At 40.2% G+C, this 18,552-nt stretch overlaps 1 protein-coding gene across 1 annotated transcript in view; it reads right to left on the bottom strand.

The window, feature by feature from the left end:
• The window catches only part of MYRIP (myosin VIIA and Rab interacting protein), a 221,933-nt gene that overhangs the window by 14,426 nt on the left and 188,955 nt on the right, over window positions 1-18,552 (bottom strand). Inside the window, exons 9-10 of the mRNA XM_010562060.1 lie at window positions 16,899-17,554; window positions 9,424-9,663 (exon numbers count right to left, since the gene is read on the bottom strand). Coding sequence (XP_010560362.1) covers window positions 9,424-9,663; window positions 16,899-17,554 — 896 coding nt within the window. The remainder of the gene's footprint in view (window positions 1-9,423; window positions 9,664-16,898; window positions 17,555-18,552) is intronic.

Here is an 18,552-nt window from a genome sequence, read left to right as displayed (position 1 = left end):
ATCTTAAAATCCACACAGGACTGTGTAAGAGTATCTGTAATGGACACAGGTTAGCGACATTGCACAAATGGAAAAATATTTTTTCTTTAAAATCATCCTGGGTATTTTTATTAGAGAAAACCAAGATGATTAAAAGGTGATTAAAATTCATAGTACAAAATTTAACTCAGAGTAAGGAAAAAAGAAAAAGCTGAGAGGGGTGTTTTGCTGAATTAAGCATCAACTTTTGACACTAAAAAGTGATTCTTCTTATATGACTGACAGAATGCTATGGAATTAATTTGCTTAGCACTATACATGACATACTAAAAATAGCATGTATTTTAAAATATAAGATAAGCATATATTTGCTCAGGGAATAAAATGAAAATCTGTTTTAATATCTGATTCTCATAAGCTGAGACTCAAATAGCACAGAATATGAAACCTCTTCCCACCTAGACGAATGATAAGCAATAGACACTAGCAGCAAAGTGAGAAAGTGCTTATTCACTGTGTACAATCTCTACAATGAATTAAGGGTTTTGTTTATTTTTTAAATTGGGAGCTTGGAAAGATTTTTGAAGACCACTATGGTCAGAAACTGCTACAAATCTTATTGCTGAAATAAAATTTTAATTTTTTCCTTCCAAATTTCTTAATATAGCTGAGTACATGAGAATAGGAAGATCATACACCTTAGCTTTGTCTTCTGTTCTTCTTTACTGATAAAACCAAATTCTTATCACAAAGCCAAATAAAAGACCCAGTCTCCTCCACATGTCAACTTCATGCTCATCATTCCCATTGTAACACAGGGCTAGCTGTGATTATAAAATAATTTTCTGCAGTGATTATTGATTGTGGCCAAAAGGTATGATTTTTCAGGCCTGATATTTCCAGGAAAACATTTTGAGTTTGAGAATTATGCTTGGGAAATGCAGAAACCCTCAATATCACTTTATAGCATCTCTTACTACGTAAGAGATGTAAGATGACACAGACAAAACAAAGCATTCTCACCTGCTGCAATACAGTGGACAAAACCTGCAGCTTTAAATGAAGATCAAAAGCCTTTTGTTTTTCCTAGATAGTGGGAAAGCAGTTAAATAAAAAGGCAGAAAAGTTATATTAACAGCTACAGAGGTTAACATTTATATACATTCAGAGTTACAGAGAACTTTAGGATGAACAGCAAGGATAAAGAAACTAGCAAATATAAAATACCATAAAATTTAGATTTTACATTTATTGCTAAAATATTTAAAACAAAGCAATGCCTAATTTATTTTTGTTTGTGGGATTTAGAATAACAGATCTCATTAAGACAGATATTGCAAATGACACATCATTTTTTATAAAATGAAACAGATGGGAAATACTGATTTTCACCATCACAAAATGAAGCAGCACTAGCAATAGAAAAAGAGTTTTGCAGCAGTGTTAAGAAGAAGAAAAGCCGGCTATCTTCAATTTTTGGGTCTACACAATTGCAATTTGGACACTGGATGTGTTTCTAGTTACAAAAGGGTCTGCACCACACTTATGCCACAGTCAGATGCTCACATTGGAAACCCCTGGGCTGAGTTAAGTCAGATATCTTGTGCCAATCACTTCCTACTGTTTGCTGCAGTCCCTCTCATGGACTTCACTGGCCCAAAATGAACAGCTAAAACCATTCATACTACCGCTCTCCAGTGTCAAGTCAGTAGGCTTACCTTAATCCCCCTAATTTACTTAGGTCTATTTAAACTAAACTGACTGGTTTTGCCTTGAAGTAATGCCACAACCACAGTTACACTGTGGGCTGTGCTGGGACAGAAGTACCATCCGGCTGAGGAGCAGCATTTTCTTGAAACTCTTCCAGCTAGATCTGAAAGAGCTCATCTGTCACTGCCAAGTCTCTGGGCTGCTTACAAAAGAAGACAAGAAAATAGTAACGTTTTTATTACAGTCTCTTCCCCGCCATTTTGTTACAGCAGCTCACACTAATCTTCACTGATATTCTGTAACTGTATCTGTAAAATGGCTTTTACGTTTTCTTCCTAGGTAAATAAATCTTTGGTGGTCAGACAGCTGAAGGAGATTCCCATTGCACGCATGCTGGACAGAGCTGGCTTGGGCGTGCATGCACCTAAGTATCAAACCCGAGACTTTGAGAATCTTGCTTACAGAGACGCTGCATTCCCTGCGTGAAGCCAGCTGAAGTCTCACCTATTCTGCACTTCCCCAGGTAGATTCAACAGGGCTTTGATCCAGTTACTTAAACACAGGCAGACAAGGTGCAACTTGAAACAGCTTGAAGTATCTGAGGATTTTCAAACAATGCTGTCAGATATGACAGGGACCTAGGAGATGCATCTTTCCTCTGGACTAGCAGCTTCAGGCCCTGTGGGATACCCTAGGGCATCTCAGATGGACTGTCTATATCCATACTTACACAGCTGTATTGAGCCCAGAAAGTGTCAGAGTTGGAGGAACACAAACTTCACTGCCCACTTCTGAAAACTTTTTAAAAAGAAATGTTTATCGTCTGGAAGCAACTATTTTGCTTGAAACCAAAGACTCAGATTTTGACCCAACGAACTTAGGATCAACTTAATTTTCCATACTAAAGACCAATAACTAGTAGTAAACACATGGGAGAAATCTCTTGAATAGGATTTTTGGCCAGCAAAATACTTAGTCCTCAGTTTAAAACTGAACATATACTTGACTGCTTTGTTGAATTGAGAACTTAAAACTTTGGATCCATTAGCCCAATGTGAAGATTAAAGTCTCATACTGCTTTTAGAAGAAAAAGCCACTGTTTCACCTTCCATAACCAAAATCTTTTTTCTCTGCTGTCATTCAAAATCCTGTGTGTAGATTATCTGCAGTTCATAAACTTTAAAGATCACTTTTTACAATGCTGCCCACATTCAGTTTTCAATCCTGGACTTTGGAAGACTGCCCAGATAATTCACATCATAATAAAAGCTGTGATCCACCAAAACACAAGAATTATTCCAAGCATCTTGCACACAAAAATGTGAAGCAACAGAGACACAAATACCTTCTGAGTTGTTAACCCAGGAAGATGTCATTGTATTATACCATCCAGCTTTATTAGCACAGTCATAGCAAAGTAGTAAAGTTACTATACTTACGCTATTACATTTTCTTGCTTAAGTGAGCCATGGGGTTCTGTCTCCTTTAGGAACTTTTACTCAGTCATTTCTAAAGCTTTCAGGCATATGAAGCTGGATGGCAGTTTCCTATTAACCTCTGCCCAGACCAACACACCAACCAAAATACCCAGGAGTTGAGGGAGTTGCAAGATAATGATCACAAAAACTACTACATCATCTTCTGTGAGGATGGCGCATGCACCAGCACAAAGATTGACAAAAGTCCAGTGACCAGGAGACACAGGCTCTCTCTTGGTCTTATAGCACTGCTGTTATAACATTGCAGCCATCCCTACTGTGATGCTTTAACAAGTCTGTGATACACAGGAGGGATTCACTGCCATGTGCATGTCCAGTGCCATTCTCCAGCTCCATCAAGGCCGTGAGCATATTTCTCTCCAGTGACCAAGTCCCATGAGCCCTCCCTTGCCTGACCTCCCCTACTGAGCCCTGGCCACCCTCTCCAAGGCCATCCGCAGGCATTGCCACCAGCACACACCACACCAGGGAGCTCGCTGTCTCTTCTGCTGTGATAACATGCACTCACATGCACAGCTACTGGCTATTCCTCTTGCTAAAGAGAGATGTCAGCCAGATTTTCTAAAAAGTGTCAATCTCATTATACCAGTAGTCAAAAAGCGCTAATTTACCTGGTGAAAAATCTAAGATGTACTCTCTCAAAACAAAGAATATAGGCCTCTGGCACGAATACACATGAAGATGATGCTTGTGGTACATACTCTTCCCAAAATAAAGCTTTACAAAACCTAAGATGAATAAAATGTTTCCAGAGAATGAAGGCATAAATGTTTTACGGCAAGAATATTTATGCTGTTATTCATACTGTCAAGAAACTTGGGAGGTTTCACCTAGGAAACAGGATCCCACTGTGCTGCTTAACAAACTTACTTACAGGTTGTCATTCAGAAAAGAGCTATTGTGTGCCTAGTCATGTATGAGTGTCGAAAACAGCAGGATTTAAAGAAAGTTAGTAACTTTCTTTAAATCCTGTTGTTTTCGACACTTCTCTGAGCAGAAGTAAATGCATAAAGGGATTAAAAGAAATTTCTCGAGCACAGAGCACGTTGCATCAAGGTAATGCAAAGGGGAGAGAAACTCAACATTACTACTGAAGTTTAACTCACTTGCTCATTTGCATACCTTAAGGAAGGAGGAGTAAAAAATAGGAGGAGACAAAAAGAGAAACACAAGTAAGGTTTTATCAACTGTTTCAGTTTTTATGTTATGTGGGCAATTTGCAAAAAAGGCAGGGGCTATTCTGTTTTTTAAACAGTATCTCTATAGTTTCTGATCAAGTGGTCACAGTGATAACTGCAATCAAAATGCAGTCTGCATTAGGCACTGCTAAAATTGCCTTCTAGAATGTAGTTCTGGGGTATACCATGAAACATAGGCACGACCTTCATGAAAGCATTAAAAGAGAAAGAGAGAGGATAGAGGAGAGCAAGAACTAAATATACATCCCATTTATCATGCCTGCCACTCTCAGGATCAGTGTCATTAAGATACTTCCAAGGGGATTTACATTTTGCTTTTTTCTTTAGGTATTTGGTTAGGGTTTGGGAGGGTGAAGCAAAAAAACCCCAAACCAACCAACAACAAAACAAAAACAAAAAAAAAGAGCAAGGCAGAACAAACTGTGCAAATCGCTGTGCTAGTACAAGATGTTCACAAACTGTGAACAAGCTGCACAATGTGATTTTTGGTTTGTTCACACCTGAGATCTAGAGGGGCTGAGGGCTAACTCTACTGTGAGCATAGAGGACTCCATGGACTTTCATTGCACAACTGAGACAAGCAGGCTTTTCAGGGGTCTGCATACCCCTGAAAGACCATAAGCTACTTCTGTAGCTTATAAGCACAAAATGTTATCTATAAAAACAAGTCTGCTGCAGGATTATGTTTGTTGTAGAGAGCTGTGAATCTCCACAAGACAGTTTTAGGCAATCACAAACTTCAAAATATTGAAAATGATTGTGTGAAGGTCTAAGCAGATTTAAGTCTAAGGCATAAAATTAAACTGTGTTAATTAATACCCACCTAAATCCTCAAGTATCCCACATGAACTAAATAACTCAAAGGTCAGCATTTTCAAACTTGTACCTTAAAGGCAAACATACAACTCAAAAGTTCCATTTGAAGTGAGAACTGAGAACCTGTAAATGCCCAGCTTCAGCTAACTCCCCACTCAGGATGTGCCAATTCTTCCCATTGCTTCAGATCTTAACATACTAAATACCCCTTTTAAAGCATCAGCTCCACACGTCATTATATGAGATTCCCAGCTTCCATTAAAAACAGAAGTCCAGACTTCTAAAGGTGCAGTCATGTGAAAGCCAGACTTTCACGAGCACCAGGTACTTAATTTCCAGTGATTCAATAAACAATATGTGTTTTTTTAAATCTTATTCTATGGTCAGGTGTACTGTAACTAGAAATTCCCTGTGATTTAAGGTTGCTAATGTGTTCCAGAATAAACTTGTGAGAATAGAAGACTAAAGGCTAACAAAGACAAGCAGGAAGGCTAAAATATGAGCAAGATGGCTAAAATACAGTATTTAATTTGTGTTCAGGAGCTCAAAGCAGATTGTAGGCACTCAAGCTCTCATTTTAATGGCCCAGAATTAGTGCTTCTGTATACCTAATTTGAAACTTGATGCCCAGGTCAGAAGTCTGGGTCTCTGGCCGAGAATTTTGAGGGCCAATCTGAAAGATCTGTAATTCCCTACATAGGCATTCTCCAAAAATCAGGCTTCTTAAAGAGAGCATATTGGGACATCCGGCTTTTAAGGCATCTAAAATTACTGGTTCCCTGAAAACATGTTCTCTATGTTTGTCTCCACTGAGACCTGCCATCTACTCATCTTAAAGTTGTTGCATGTTTTATGAGTTTAGCTATGTTTTTGTATTTTAGGTTACCATAGCCACAACTGGTATTATACACTGTCATCTTCAGTATTTCATTGTAAGATGTTGGTCAGCCACCCTTCCAAAGAGAAGGCACATGTCAGAAGATTTTAAATCACCTTTAAGGACAACTGTCAAGAATAAGAATGAAGGCAGCCTGCTTGTTTCTCTACAGCTGGGACAAGTTCTGCTATAAATTCTGTTGAAGTCATGACCATGAATAGTAGTGGGATATTTTGGTTTCTTTATTATAGACAGAAAGAATATATACTGCGACCATGAATGACTAAGACTTTTTTCTCACCCAAAACCAGTAAAGAATTAGGAACTCCAAGCATTCCCTTTTTGATGAACATGGTATGCCTCTTATTTTTTTAAACTTAAAGAAATTTTACTGAGAAATAAAATATTAATCTTTGCTTTAGTTTAAATAACTGACATACAAATGTTAAAGAAATAATAATATTAGAAGAAGAAAAAACAACTAATATTACTTTGTAGATGCATGCAGATTAGTAAGTACGCCACAAAACATACATTTGCCATTTTCTGTGCTCAGTTCACCATACAGGAGCATTTCAGAAAGTCCTATTCACAGCCTTTAATTCTAGACTTTAATTGCATCATGTTATACCCTAGCTAGCCTATATGTCCTGTTGAATAATTTGATATTGCTGGTTTGTCTTTGTAAACCAAAGACAAGCTAAATTGAATGCTGCTAACAAGCACTGGTGATAAAGTTTTTATTTGATTTCCTTAGACAGGTTGTGTGTACATCATGGAGGTGTTTGCATACATGATGATGAAGGTACTTACACTGCTGTGTAGTCCATGGCTAAATATCTCAGAATCAGAGAGTCACAGAATACTTTAGTTTGGAAAGCACCTCTGGAGATCGCCTAGTCCAACCCTTCTGCTCAAAGCAGAGTCAACTAGATCAGGTTGTCCAGGGCTGTGTCCAGTCAAATTTTGATTATCTCCAAGGACATAGACTCTACAATCTCTCTGGGAATCCTATTCCAGCATCTGACCACCCTCACAGTGAAAAAGCTTTTTATGTTTAGATGGCATTTCTTGTATTTCCGTTTGTGTCCACTGCTTCTTGTCCTGTCACTGGGCACAGGTTAGAAAAGTCTGATTCCCACTTCTTTATTTCCCACCTAAACACTCCCCCCCCACCCCCCAGGTATTTATACATATTGAAGAGATCCTCCCTAAGGGCTAGACAATTCCAGCTCTCTCAGCCTCTCCTCATATGATAGATGCCCCAATCTTTTAATAATCTCTATGGCCCTTCACTGGACTCACTTCAGCATGTCCATGTGTCCCTTGTACTGGGGAGCCCAGAACAGGACACAGCACTGCAGAAGTGGCCTCACCAGTATTGAATAAAGGGGAATAATCGCCTCCCTCTGTCTGCTGGATGCTGGTGACCTTCTTTTCTGTAAGTGTGCATTGCTGGCTTATGTTCAACTTGGTGTCTACCAGGACCCCTATGTCCTTTTCTGCCAAGCTGTCTCCCAGCCAGATGGCCTCCAGCCTCTATGAGTGCATGGGATAATTGCTTCCTAGGTGCAGGACTTTGCATTTCCCTTCGTTGAACTTAATGAGGTTCTGTTGGCCCATTTCTCCAGCCTGTCAAGATCCTCTGAATAACAACAGAACCATCTCATGCATCAACTGCTTCTCCAAATTTCAGGTACACTCTGTCTCACTGCCTCTGTCAAAAGTGAAGATGTTAAACAGTACTGGTCCCAGTACTGACCACTGGGTACATCACTAGTGACTGGCCTCCAGCTGGATTTCAAGCCTCTGATCGCAACCCTTTCAGCCCAGCAATTCAGGCAAATTTCAATCCACTTCACTGCCTACTGATCCAGTCCTTACTTGCCCAGTTTGTCTGTGAGGATGTTATGTGAGACAGTGTTGAAAGCCTCGTTAAAGTCAAAATAAACAATATTCAGTGCTCTGAATGCCTCAGATTACCATGATCTTTCAAAGATGAATGACAGTGGCCTCACAAGTGTCCCCATCGGTTGCCATGCAGGTCTGTATGTCCCGTTTGTTGAAATATTTGCTAACCCAATCGTCCTCTACCAAGGGTAAGTCTCCACTGCTCCAGACTTTCCCAAAGGTCTCAGGGGTCTGGCATTCCTGAGGGAAAATCTTACCCGTAAACTGAGGTGAAAACAATGTCGTGTAACTTAGCTTTTTCCATGTTCTGTGTCACCAGGTCACTGCAGTAGTGAGCCCCTTTCCCTCATCTGCCTTTTGCTGCTGATATACCTGTAGAAGCCTTTCTTATTTCCCTTCGTGTCCCTCGCCAGATTCAACTCCAGGTGGGCATTGCGTTTGCCGACACCATTCCTGCACACTTGGACAGCGTCTCTATTGTCCACCTGGGTCACTCGATCCTGCTTTCACCTTCCAGCGTATTAGTTCTTTATGTAATTTGAACAGAACACCTTTCAAATGATGAACAGATTTCCTTTAGAAAGCTGTCCACACCCCCTGTCAAAGCTGAGCTGCTGTGCAGCCAAGACTTTAAGAGGTGAGTCAAGACACACGGCAGGCAAGAACAAGCCTGAATGGATCTAAGGGATAAGATTGCTTGACTGGCAAGGGGCAGTGCTGGGCTTCTACAGCACCAAATTCAAGCACACCACATGATCTGAAGAGAAATTCAGAGGCAGAAAGGGAAGAGAGCAGGTGGTAAGTCCTGTGGAGTGACACTGAAATCGGGTCTCTCATTGTAAGGGTGAAATGGTGCAAACGGAGGATCTCATACATTATCAGAACTGACACTGGATTTCAGTTTCATTACAATATGTTTCTACTCACAGAGGCCTATTAGGTGACAGAATAACAGGGTTGGAAATCTTTAAAGAACCACAAAATATTCCAACAGACAGGAAGAAGAACGATCTTTGACATCAGAATGAACTACATGATACTAAAAAGAGAGGAGCGAATAAAAGGATGGAAAAAACCACTTAAACCAGATGGTTAGCAAGGAAAAAAAAAGGAAAACTGGATATATTTTTAAATAAGAACATGTAAGCTGATTCTCAGTCAGTATAAACTGACATAATTCCATTAATATCAGTCACTTAACAGGTTATTACACAAGCTAAGTTCGCTGCTTTGAACTGATGCTGTAGGCTCACAGGGAGGAACACACACCTTAACTGAAGTTTTAACTGCACAAGGGTTGCAGGCTCAGACCCAGTGTAAAGGACCTCAGGGTTTTTTTAAGCAACTATGTTTAATTTTCTAACCACAAGTTTCTCTTTCTGGATTCTAACTTTTACAGTACTGTCCCCACTCCTCTACAACGACCACTTACCTTCTTTAGCTCTTCCTGAATACTTCTGCCATTTTCCTCTGAGGATAAACTCTCCTTCTGGTTCTCAGGTTCTGTTCTAGGTTCTGAATCTTGTTCTTCACCAGAAGATGTTTCCTTGTCACTTATTTTAGCAGCAAGCTGAAATAACCTGGATTTAAGCTCCTCCTCCATAAGGTCGGGCTTGATATTATGACGCTGATCCTCACTGCTTATATCTGTTTCTGATAACTCATCGAAATCCTACAAAGAAATTAGAAGAACGGTGCAATTAGTGTATAGGCACAGAAAGAAAACCAAACAGCTTCCTAGAAAAGTATAGGTATGATCACTCTGCAGGGAAGCTAGAAAGAAAGCACACTAAGTGTGCTGATAAAAAAATACCATGCCTTTACAGAGGAATGCCAGTAAACCCACACTTGTTGGATTACATTTATCATTCCTGCTTACTTTTATATTATGTAAAACGGAACTATCAAAATCACTATGTATCCATGTGCAACTAATAAAATATGCCTAAATGGCATTTCCCATTCCCAGCACTGCACTGCCATCACTCTCAGGCATGGTGCAGATAAAGAAAGTGTGGGAATGAAATAACTTGTGACCTGGCAGTTGTGTCCAGCTTTTACTTGAAAGCTGCACTCGAGTTCCCTGACTGCTTGGTCTTGAGCATTATCTGTGTTTTTCTTAAAGATTACTGGAAACAAGTTTTGAAAAACCTTTCTTTCATTACATGATGGTGCTTAAGATTTTCAGCTTTCCCAGTAATTATTTACATAGGTGGATCCTCTACAGCGATGATTATTTTCCAAGAGCCAACCTCCTTGGAACAAGTTCAATCTTTAGGAGCACCTTCTTTTCTTACTCTTGGATCCTTAAAGGTGGGAAGTACTCAGAGGCTCAGTTAAGTACAGTGGGTGTTACAGACTAAACAACAAGACTCTTACTTTGGAAGCTGAACAGAAGAAAAGCAAAATCTTTTAGCAACTCTGTTTAGCGGGGTGTCTGCCCAACATTTACTGATGTGGAAAGGGGGATATTTTTGTCAGCCCTTGCAGGAAATCTGAAAATACCTCATGGTTGTTCCAAAAACTAACATCCAGATACATACCAATTCATTTTCTGGATCTGTGCTATCTGATTAGGACCCAATTTCCCCTGATGTCCACTACAGCCCATGGAGAGACACAGGCATCTCCCAGAGCAACCTGCTCCACCTAGAGCATTAACTGCCTTCTGGAAATGTTCTTCTCTCCCTGCTGACTGCTAAGAGAAAGTTTTGAATCATTAGACACTTCGTTTAGTGCTTCAGTCAAGTCCATAAAGTAAGGTGGAATTAGGCGGTTTTAAAAGTGATGAATTCTTTGAAACGGAGCATAATCATGACAAAACCACCCAGAAGGAGGCTATGAAGAACACAGCCTGGGACCGGAAGTGGTAGGCTCATCTCAGTGGGTCTAAGAGGATGATTTGGAGCAATTCTCAGATGGGAAATTATTCTTATTTGCCTTACGGTCTCCTACGGTGACAGCACCAGACACTGCTGGAGAGACTAAAAGCTGTGTCCTCTCTACCATTCATTTGGAAATACATAAACAGGAGATTTGCTTTGCACAGCTACTCTCTGCAGCCACAGCAGCAGATTTATGGATGGACCAATTACCTCCCGTTCTCACAGGAAACGTTAACTCTGATAGCTCCCTCACAAACCCTACCTGCCAAACTGCTCTTAATGGATTGACACATCATATTCGTAATGTCAGTACTCATCTCTCATACAGTAAACCATGCAGTAGTGTCTAGCACTTTCACAGCTTTCTGGACAATTTTTGTCTGCAGTTATCTGTGAATCAGTTACACAACTAAATTATTGCGTTATAGCTCACCTTCAAGATGTAGAAGGCCCTTTTAGAAAATCAGGATTTGAAAGAACATGACTAGCTACAATAGAAGGGGAACGATGGGCTCATGTTGAAATTTATTCTTTTCCCAAACAATCAGTTTTTGCAGAATAAAAAGCCTTTTCTGCCAAATGAACTTCGAAGCTGTTCTGAATAAGATCAAGAACAAGATTTCAGATCAGTGTGTTTCCACTTCAGTTTTAGAATATGTTATGATATGCTTTTATATACATATAGAAGACCGGTGTAATTTCACGTTTTTAATCAGAAATCTGTATTTATCATAATGGTGCTTCCTCAAATTGTAAGAAGAGATATTTTTTCAGATGTATCTTGCATGTCATATAACAACTTGTTACAACCCTCAGCCAACAATCTGCTAATGAAAAATACTCACATATCGCTAAGCTACTACAAAAAAATCTGAAAGTTGTTGCTGAATCAATCAGTTCATGAATTTGTACCCAGAGGAGAAACAATCATAATTTACAGGATTTACAGGATAGAAAGCATGGCTAAACTGTGCACTTGTATTTTAGGAGAACACAATTTAGTGGAGATATGTCTCACTACACTGGAGCTATTTACAGTTAGGTATCTAGTCTAAGCTAATTACTAGAATCCCTCTTTACTTGAGTTACCTCCATTTATTTAATAGGTTCCTCCAAAAACCTACTCTCCTCTACCAAAACATGTGGTTTAGGATTACAAGACTTGCTTGTGAGCTCTGACAGCTCTGCACTGGGGGTGTGGGCTCCCTCTAGCAGTGTGTAGGCAGGAAGAGTACAGTTTACTTTGGAGCTGAGTCTGGAAGGAAGAGAAGAAAATCCCATTCTATGCAGACATTTGAGCAGATCAAGCTTGTGAAGACAAAAGTTTGCTATTCTCATTTAAATGAGCTGACAAATACGTGTATAACATCTAGTGGAGCAGTGAGGGAGGCTGGCAGTCCAGAGGGGCAGGTTTGCCCACATTTCCACCTTACTGCTGTACTGTGAAGTACTGACAGACTTCATCATGCAGGGAGACATGCATGATTCCTCTGGGGGCTTCTTACATGGACCTGTTTAGCTTTAACTGCTTAGCAGCTATATCGCAGTAGCAATACCCATATACCCCCTTGGAAGGTACCATCAGTTAATTTAAAGAATCCATATTGACAACAGCAGAATCACAACTCCTCTTGATCCTGAAAAAATACCAGTCTTCCTAGGATCACACATGGCAGCACCTTTTAGGTTGATCTCTACTGCCTCTGTCCAAAGCTCAGTGAAATCCTGTAGAGCCCTGCAGCTGACTTGCCACGTATTTTGGAGGAAGGCATGGCAGGACAATATTGCTAAGTTGCCCAGCTTCAGCAGGATAGAAGACTGAGGATGTAGTTTTATGAAACAAGGGGAGCTAATGTAACAACCTAGTGCTGTTGAAAGAGAGTCATCCTGCACCTTCCTGACCTTTGTTTGGTTGTAATGAGTTGTGTAGGCTTGGCAAAGGGGTCTAAGTGTGTGCTAGAGCTGACAAGGGAGAGATATTGCACCATGCTGGAGGCAGGCGGAGGGAAGGCAGGAAGGCAGACAGGAAGGAGGTATTCCTTTTTTGGCAGCAGCAAGCTGCAATTCTTACCTTAGCCACATGTCACACTGTTACCAAACCATTCCCAATTCTAGCTCTTGCTTTAACAAATATAAAAGAATTTTCTGAACTCATTGGCTGGGAAACTTGAAGAGCTTTTTGCTACATTTGCCAGCACAGGAGAAAGTCATGAGCTGCCTTGGCATTGCTAGGGTTTTATTCCACATTAGCTAAATTTGTGTTATGAGTACACATTGTTTCTTGGGGGAGGACTCACCTTGAGGGTATTGATTTTATTACAGCTGGATTTAGGTATGCCCATTATCCACAATTCTGCTTTCCAACTTCCTTACAGTGAGCAGGTGGAGTATTTACATTTGCAAGAGCTGTTAGTTCGTGCTTACATGCAGAGATAATGATATCCTATAAAGCTACACCTTGTGGTTTCTGTTACTGGTAGGCTTCTTGGCTTGTCTGTTGAGCTTTTCAGATGGTGGCAGTGAACTATTTGTGAGGAGATGATAATTCTTTCATGGATTTTCAAATTAAAAAAATGTATTAGAAGCCAGGACAGCAATAAAAAATAATAAATACATTGAAAGGTACTATTATTATTTATTTAATAGATACTATCTTAAACTTCATTGCTCTTTACTGTTCAGACTTTGGCTCTATCTGGTAAGTTTAACGAAATCTTTGTGTTCATGTAAATAATTGTGTAAATTCCCATTTGCATCTATCAGCAATGTATAATACAAACATCTGCAAACAAGAATAAAGGGCTACTGCTTTACCTGAAAACAGAGCTTCAGTGAGGGCCTGGCAGACTAATACAGCCACAAACCCAGTCTCACTAAAAGAAAATAAAGTGTTTCTATGCAAGCATAAGTCCTTTAGCAGACAATGAACTAGGAAATATACCTCTCCTCATACACATTCTCCAAAAATCCTTGCATGCAAATGGCTGATAACTCAATGTAATCCTAGCAAACCAAAAAAATACCCCAAAATAAAGCAACTGAGCAAGCAAAGTACTGGCTTGGAGGCTCCAGAACCAAATCCATGTTACACTATAAACTCTTGACAGAAAGCTCCATTCCTATAGGAAACCGAAAATCGGAAACTACAATTTGGAGGAGAAGACATAAATTGTGAGGTTTGCAGACAGTTTCTCAGCAAGAGTGGGTGTAATTTCAGGGCAGCTCTTTCCAATAAATATATCCCAAGCGCCATCCCGTGGGGACCGGCAGTCTGACAGCGCTCACCTTACCTGGCTGCAGGGCAGTAGGGCTGTAATTAACAGGTGGGGTCTCCTGATCAGTGAAGGAAACTCCTAATGAGGGCACTTCCTTCACTTGAAGCAATTAAGCCACTCCACTTTCCATCAGAAATGTAAGAATTGCAGCTACACTAAGCAACATCTCCTCTCAAAAAGATAATGAAAGCCAATATGTCAATATTATTATTACTAATAATATCAATTATTAATAATGAAAGCAGACAGAGATTGGTGGTTTGAGTGGCAATTTCTTGTAAAAAGTTACAATTTGACAGTTCCCACAGGAGTAGAAGTCTTCTGTGGTACATAAGTAATCAGGTTATCAGAAATTTCTTACAGTTGGACCTTGGTTTTATCAGGACAGTTTTCATGTTTTGCTTCATGTACTTGCTTCATGACTGTGTTTACAGCATCTCTACAGGCAATCCAGTAAAGCAGGTTGTTCTTTTACCTATCATTAAGTGGCAAAACCCCTTCCCCAAATACAGTATATCCTGATATCCATTCTCAGGTTTCCCTTTTTAAGTTGCTCCAGACTTTATACAGTGAATAGTCTCTCACTCACAAAGTCAGCATTCCAGTGTTGACTCTAAAATACATTTAAAAAAAAAATGCCACAGCATCTAGGTACTGGATCTTGATTTAAAAAACCCCTAATTTTAAATAGAAATTCAGTTGTGAGTTATGAAATGACCACAGTTGTTCCAGAATGTAACTGCTTACAATTCTCTAGACTTGGAGCAGGGAGAGAGGAAAGGGCCCATTTTCATTTCACTGTGAGTCTTGGAGAGCAGCAAACAAGAAAGCAACCTTCACTATTTGAAAATTAGAAAAGGAAAGCCAACTTTTAGACTTCTAAACTGAAATCCTGTTCTACAATGCTAATGAAAACATAATGGTTAAGAAATTATCATCTTATTATTACAATGTAGTAAAATAAAGTTGTTATTGCAATGCAGTATAGTATGGGAAAAGTACATTTCTTCCCTGCAATTTACATATGATCACTTGCTCGGCGTCTAATGTCTAGATGCAACATGGTTTAGAAGAGCATTTTGTATGGTTTCTGCAAATTCTATGTAATCTCAGCATGGAAGATCTGTGCCTGGTTTAAGACCCCACAATGAAGCTTCCTTAAGTTTATGCTGTCTGCAGTTCTTCACACAGCTACACTATCATTTTGTACAAACTGTTCACATGCAGGGCTCGCTCTGCTGCAGCCTCCATCATTTTACCAAGACCAATACATTACTTTGGGGATTATATGAAACCCTGACATCCCTTTAATCTCATTTTTCTGAGCAATATAAATGACATCTGTCTAATTTATTTTCATACTGCAAATCATATTCCTTACGCTCATGATCATTTTAATTGCTTCCTAGAATTGTTCAACCGTGCAACATCCTTGCTATAAATTGTAGTTGCCAGTCCATTCCTGCTCCCAGCAGTGCTTGTGTACCGGTGGCTGGAGTAAGAGATCTCCGAATGTGGGCACCAGCTGTCAAATCAGCCACCAGGGTGTGTGTGTGTGCCCAGACACAAATTAAATGTATGCAACAACCCCTCCCCCCACACATAAACTTCCTAGTGAGAATTTCATTGCTTTGAAAACAGTAGCATGAGCTGGAGGCAGTGTGCCTCTGCCTGCCCCACTGTGGCTGAGGGAGCAGGAGAGCAGGAACAGTCTCTTTTAGCCTAAAGGGTAAAATGAAGGGGGAGAGAGGGTCAGGATCCCAAGCCTCGCATTTTGAGCACAACAGAGAGAGATATAAAGACTGGATTGGGTTGCTTGTAGTCAGAGGCATAGGGAGAAGACAGCACTTAGCTCGTTGCTTCAGGCTTACCATTACTCTGCTGCAGCCGTGATGCAGCTCCAGGATTTAAAAGGAGTAGGATGAGGCAAATGGAACCGGATGAGGGGTCAATATTCTCCTCCTCCAGCTGGGTAATTAGAGTTAGAAGTGTGCTTGTACTGCTAAAAAGGTTCTGTGGGACAACCAGATCCCTTACATAATAACAGTCCCAGGCCTGGACAAACTCCAGAGAAGACTTCTTGGCTTTCTGGTTATCCCACACTTGTTGTTTAAAAGAAATGTTTGAGGAGTACTTTGCTGTCTTCAAGTTGTATGATCAGTTTTTTCCCATTTTTTTTTAATCAATTGACAAATTATTTAAATGGAAGTAGTTTGCAAACACTCACCCTAACACATCAGAACTCGTAATCACTTGACCAACTAACAGCAGACATCACTTGGACCATATTTCAAAAAAAGGCCTTTCTGAATTTCTGCTGCTCATTAACTTTATCCCTTACCAGAACAACTGCAAACAGCACACAGAAGATTCCCAGGCATATGAGTTATTTCTTATTCTAAGAACAAAGGAGTTAAAAAAAAAACCCAAAGCAACAAAACAGGTGATTAGTCAACATTTGTTAGCTGTTGGCAAATCCTGACCTTTTTTTTTTTTTAAGAGCACTGTATTTTACAGCATTAACAATGTCATTGATCAGATGGAAGTGGCATATTTGAGAAAGAGGCAAAGCCTGTTCATGGTATACGTAACACTTTACCTTTGTTTCTTCTCAGTTAGGAGGCATGAGGAAGATAAAGCTTGCAAGAACACTCCACCTCCCACTCACTATTCACATGTTATTGCCCACATAGCTTAATTAGTTTAGCCCAGCTCTTTTTGAGAATGCATTTGGTAAGCTCAAAGACAATTACCTGACTTAAATTCATCTTGTTGGCTTTTGTGTGATTTTTTTCTTCATGTAACTCTTCAGAGATTGCTTTGTTCTTCCTCCACCTTCTGGATCTCTTTTCTAAATCATAATGGACTTCTTCAGTGTCACTGCTGTCTGAATACTCCAAGCTGGTTGCCTGTGGATTGAAATTCACATCCAGTTCTCCGTGGAAATGTGTTTTTTCCATTCTGGGCATATCGCTTTGAGTTCTGCTTTGTAACCAGAGAAGTTTGCTAGGTCCTTTAGCTTCCTGGGAAGAGTTTACTGAAGATGTTTCCGAATCGGAGAACAGTGTCTCAGTATTGGTGTATAACCCCGAGGAAGGAGAGGTCACTGCCTGGTACTGATCATTGCCGTAAACCCATTCAGTACCATACTGGGAATTGGTATAATAGAAACCGTCTGGTAATTGCCGAGGTTTCCGACGCAGCTTGTTCAAGGCCACGTTCCAGTCATAGTCATCCTCGCTGTCTGAGCCCATTTCGTCATAGGCAGACACAATGCTGGATTCATTCTCCAAAGCTTCGAATACTTGACTCTTTGGTTTGGCAAGCATTCGAGGACGAGGCAAAGTGACATTCTGCAAAGCTACCCAGTTTCCATCAGTGCTTTGAAAAACAGAAGGCGGATCTATGAAAACAAAACAAGAACAATTGTTGATCACAGTGCGAAAGGCTCATTTTACTTGCCAGTTTACAATCCACTGGCCACAAATTGGAGGGTTCAACAAAACTAATGAACAAATGCAAGTGCTGCTGCTACATGAGCTCTCGTGTTGTGAGCCATGCTGTTGTACTCCTTTTAATCAGAAGCAACCACTTAAAGCCATGGTAATGACTATTTAAAATGTGACAGTACTTGGACCAAAGCTTTCTTCTAAAAGAATTATTAGGAAAGGGTGAGGGAACATCCGTACACACACATGTATAAATCCTGCGTTTTGCCAATGTCTTCGATTCTGTGTGCAGTTCTGGTCCTCCATCTTGAAAAGGAAAGATGGAAAAAGGATCAGAGAAGAACAACAAAGGTTGCACCAGGTTCTGAAACAGGTTCAATTGAAGGAATGATTAAGTAAGGCAGAGCTCTGCCATCTGGAGGAGACAAGACTGAGAGGATACATGCTAAAAGAGATAGGGGAATCTCTTCCAACCTAACTACTAGAGGACATCAAGTGAAACTAGAGAAATCAAAGGTTTGAAACAAACCAAAGAAAGAAGTGGGATGCAATGGGTACCAGACCTGTGGAACTTCTTGCCTAAGGGTGTTATGGATGCTAGAAATTAATCTCGGATAAAACAGAGATGGCTATGGACATGGAAAAGAAATCCACTGAGGTTTACTAAATACAGAAAAACACTTCTAGCTGTGATAGTCATTAAGCTGAAAGTTCTGGAGAGTCAGAGCCCACTCAGAGGCAGCATGAAAAATACTTGCTTTCTCCTAATCTAACCTAGGCTTTTGCTTATGGTTACTGTTGCTGCTGTTGTTGTATCCTAGACTAAATGAGCTTTTTGTCTGACCCAGCACTGCTGCTCTTACATTCTTGCACTTTTTCAGAGTATGTTTTACAATTCAGACAGACCCGCCCCCCCCCCCCCCCCCCCATCCTTTTAAAAACTCGTGCGCAA

This window comes from Haliaeetus leucocephalus, unplaced genomic scaffold (genome assembly GCF_000737465.1).
Source record: "Haliaeetus leucocephalus isolate CR32 unplaced genomic scaffold, Haliaeetus_leucocephalus-4.0 Scaffold153, whole genome shotgun sequence".
In the NCBI taxonomy this organism is placed as follows: Eukaryota; Metazoa; Chordata; class Aves; order Accipitriformes; family Accipitridae; genus Haliaeetus; species Haliaeetus leucocephalus.
Note: the sequence above shows the minus strand (reverse complement) of the source record. Positions and strands in the feature narration are given on the sequence as shown.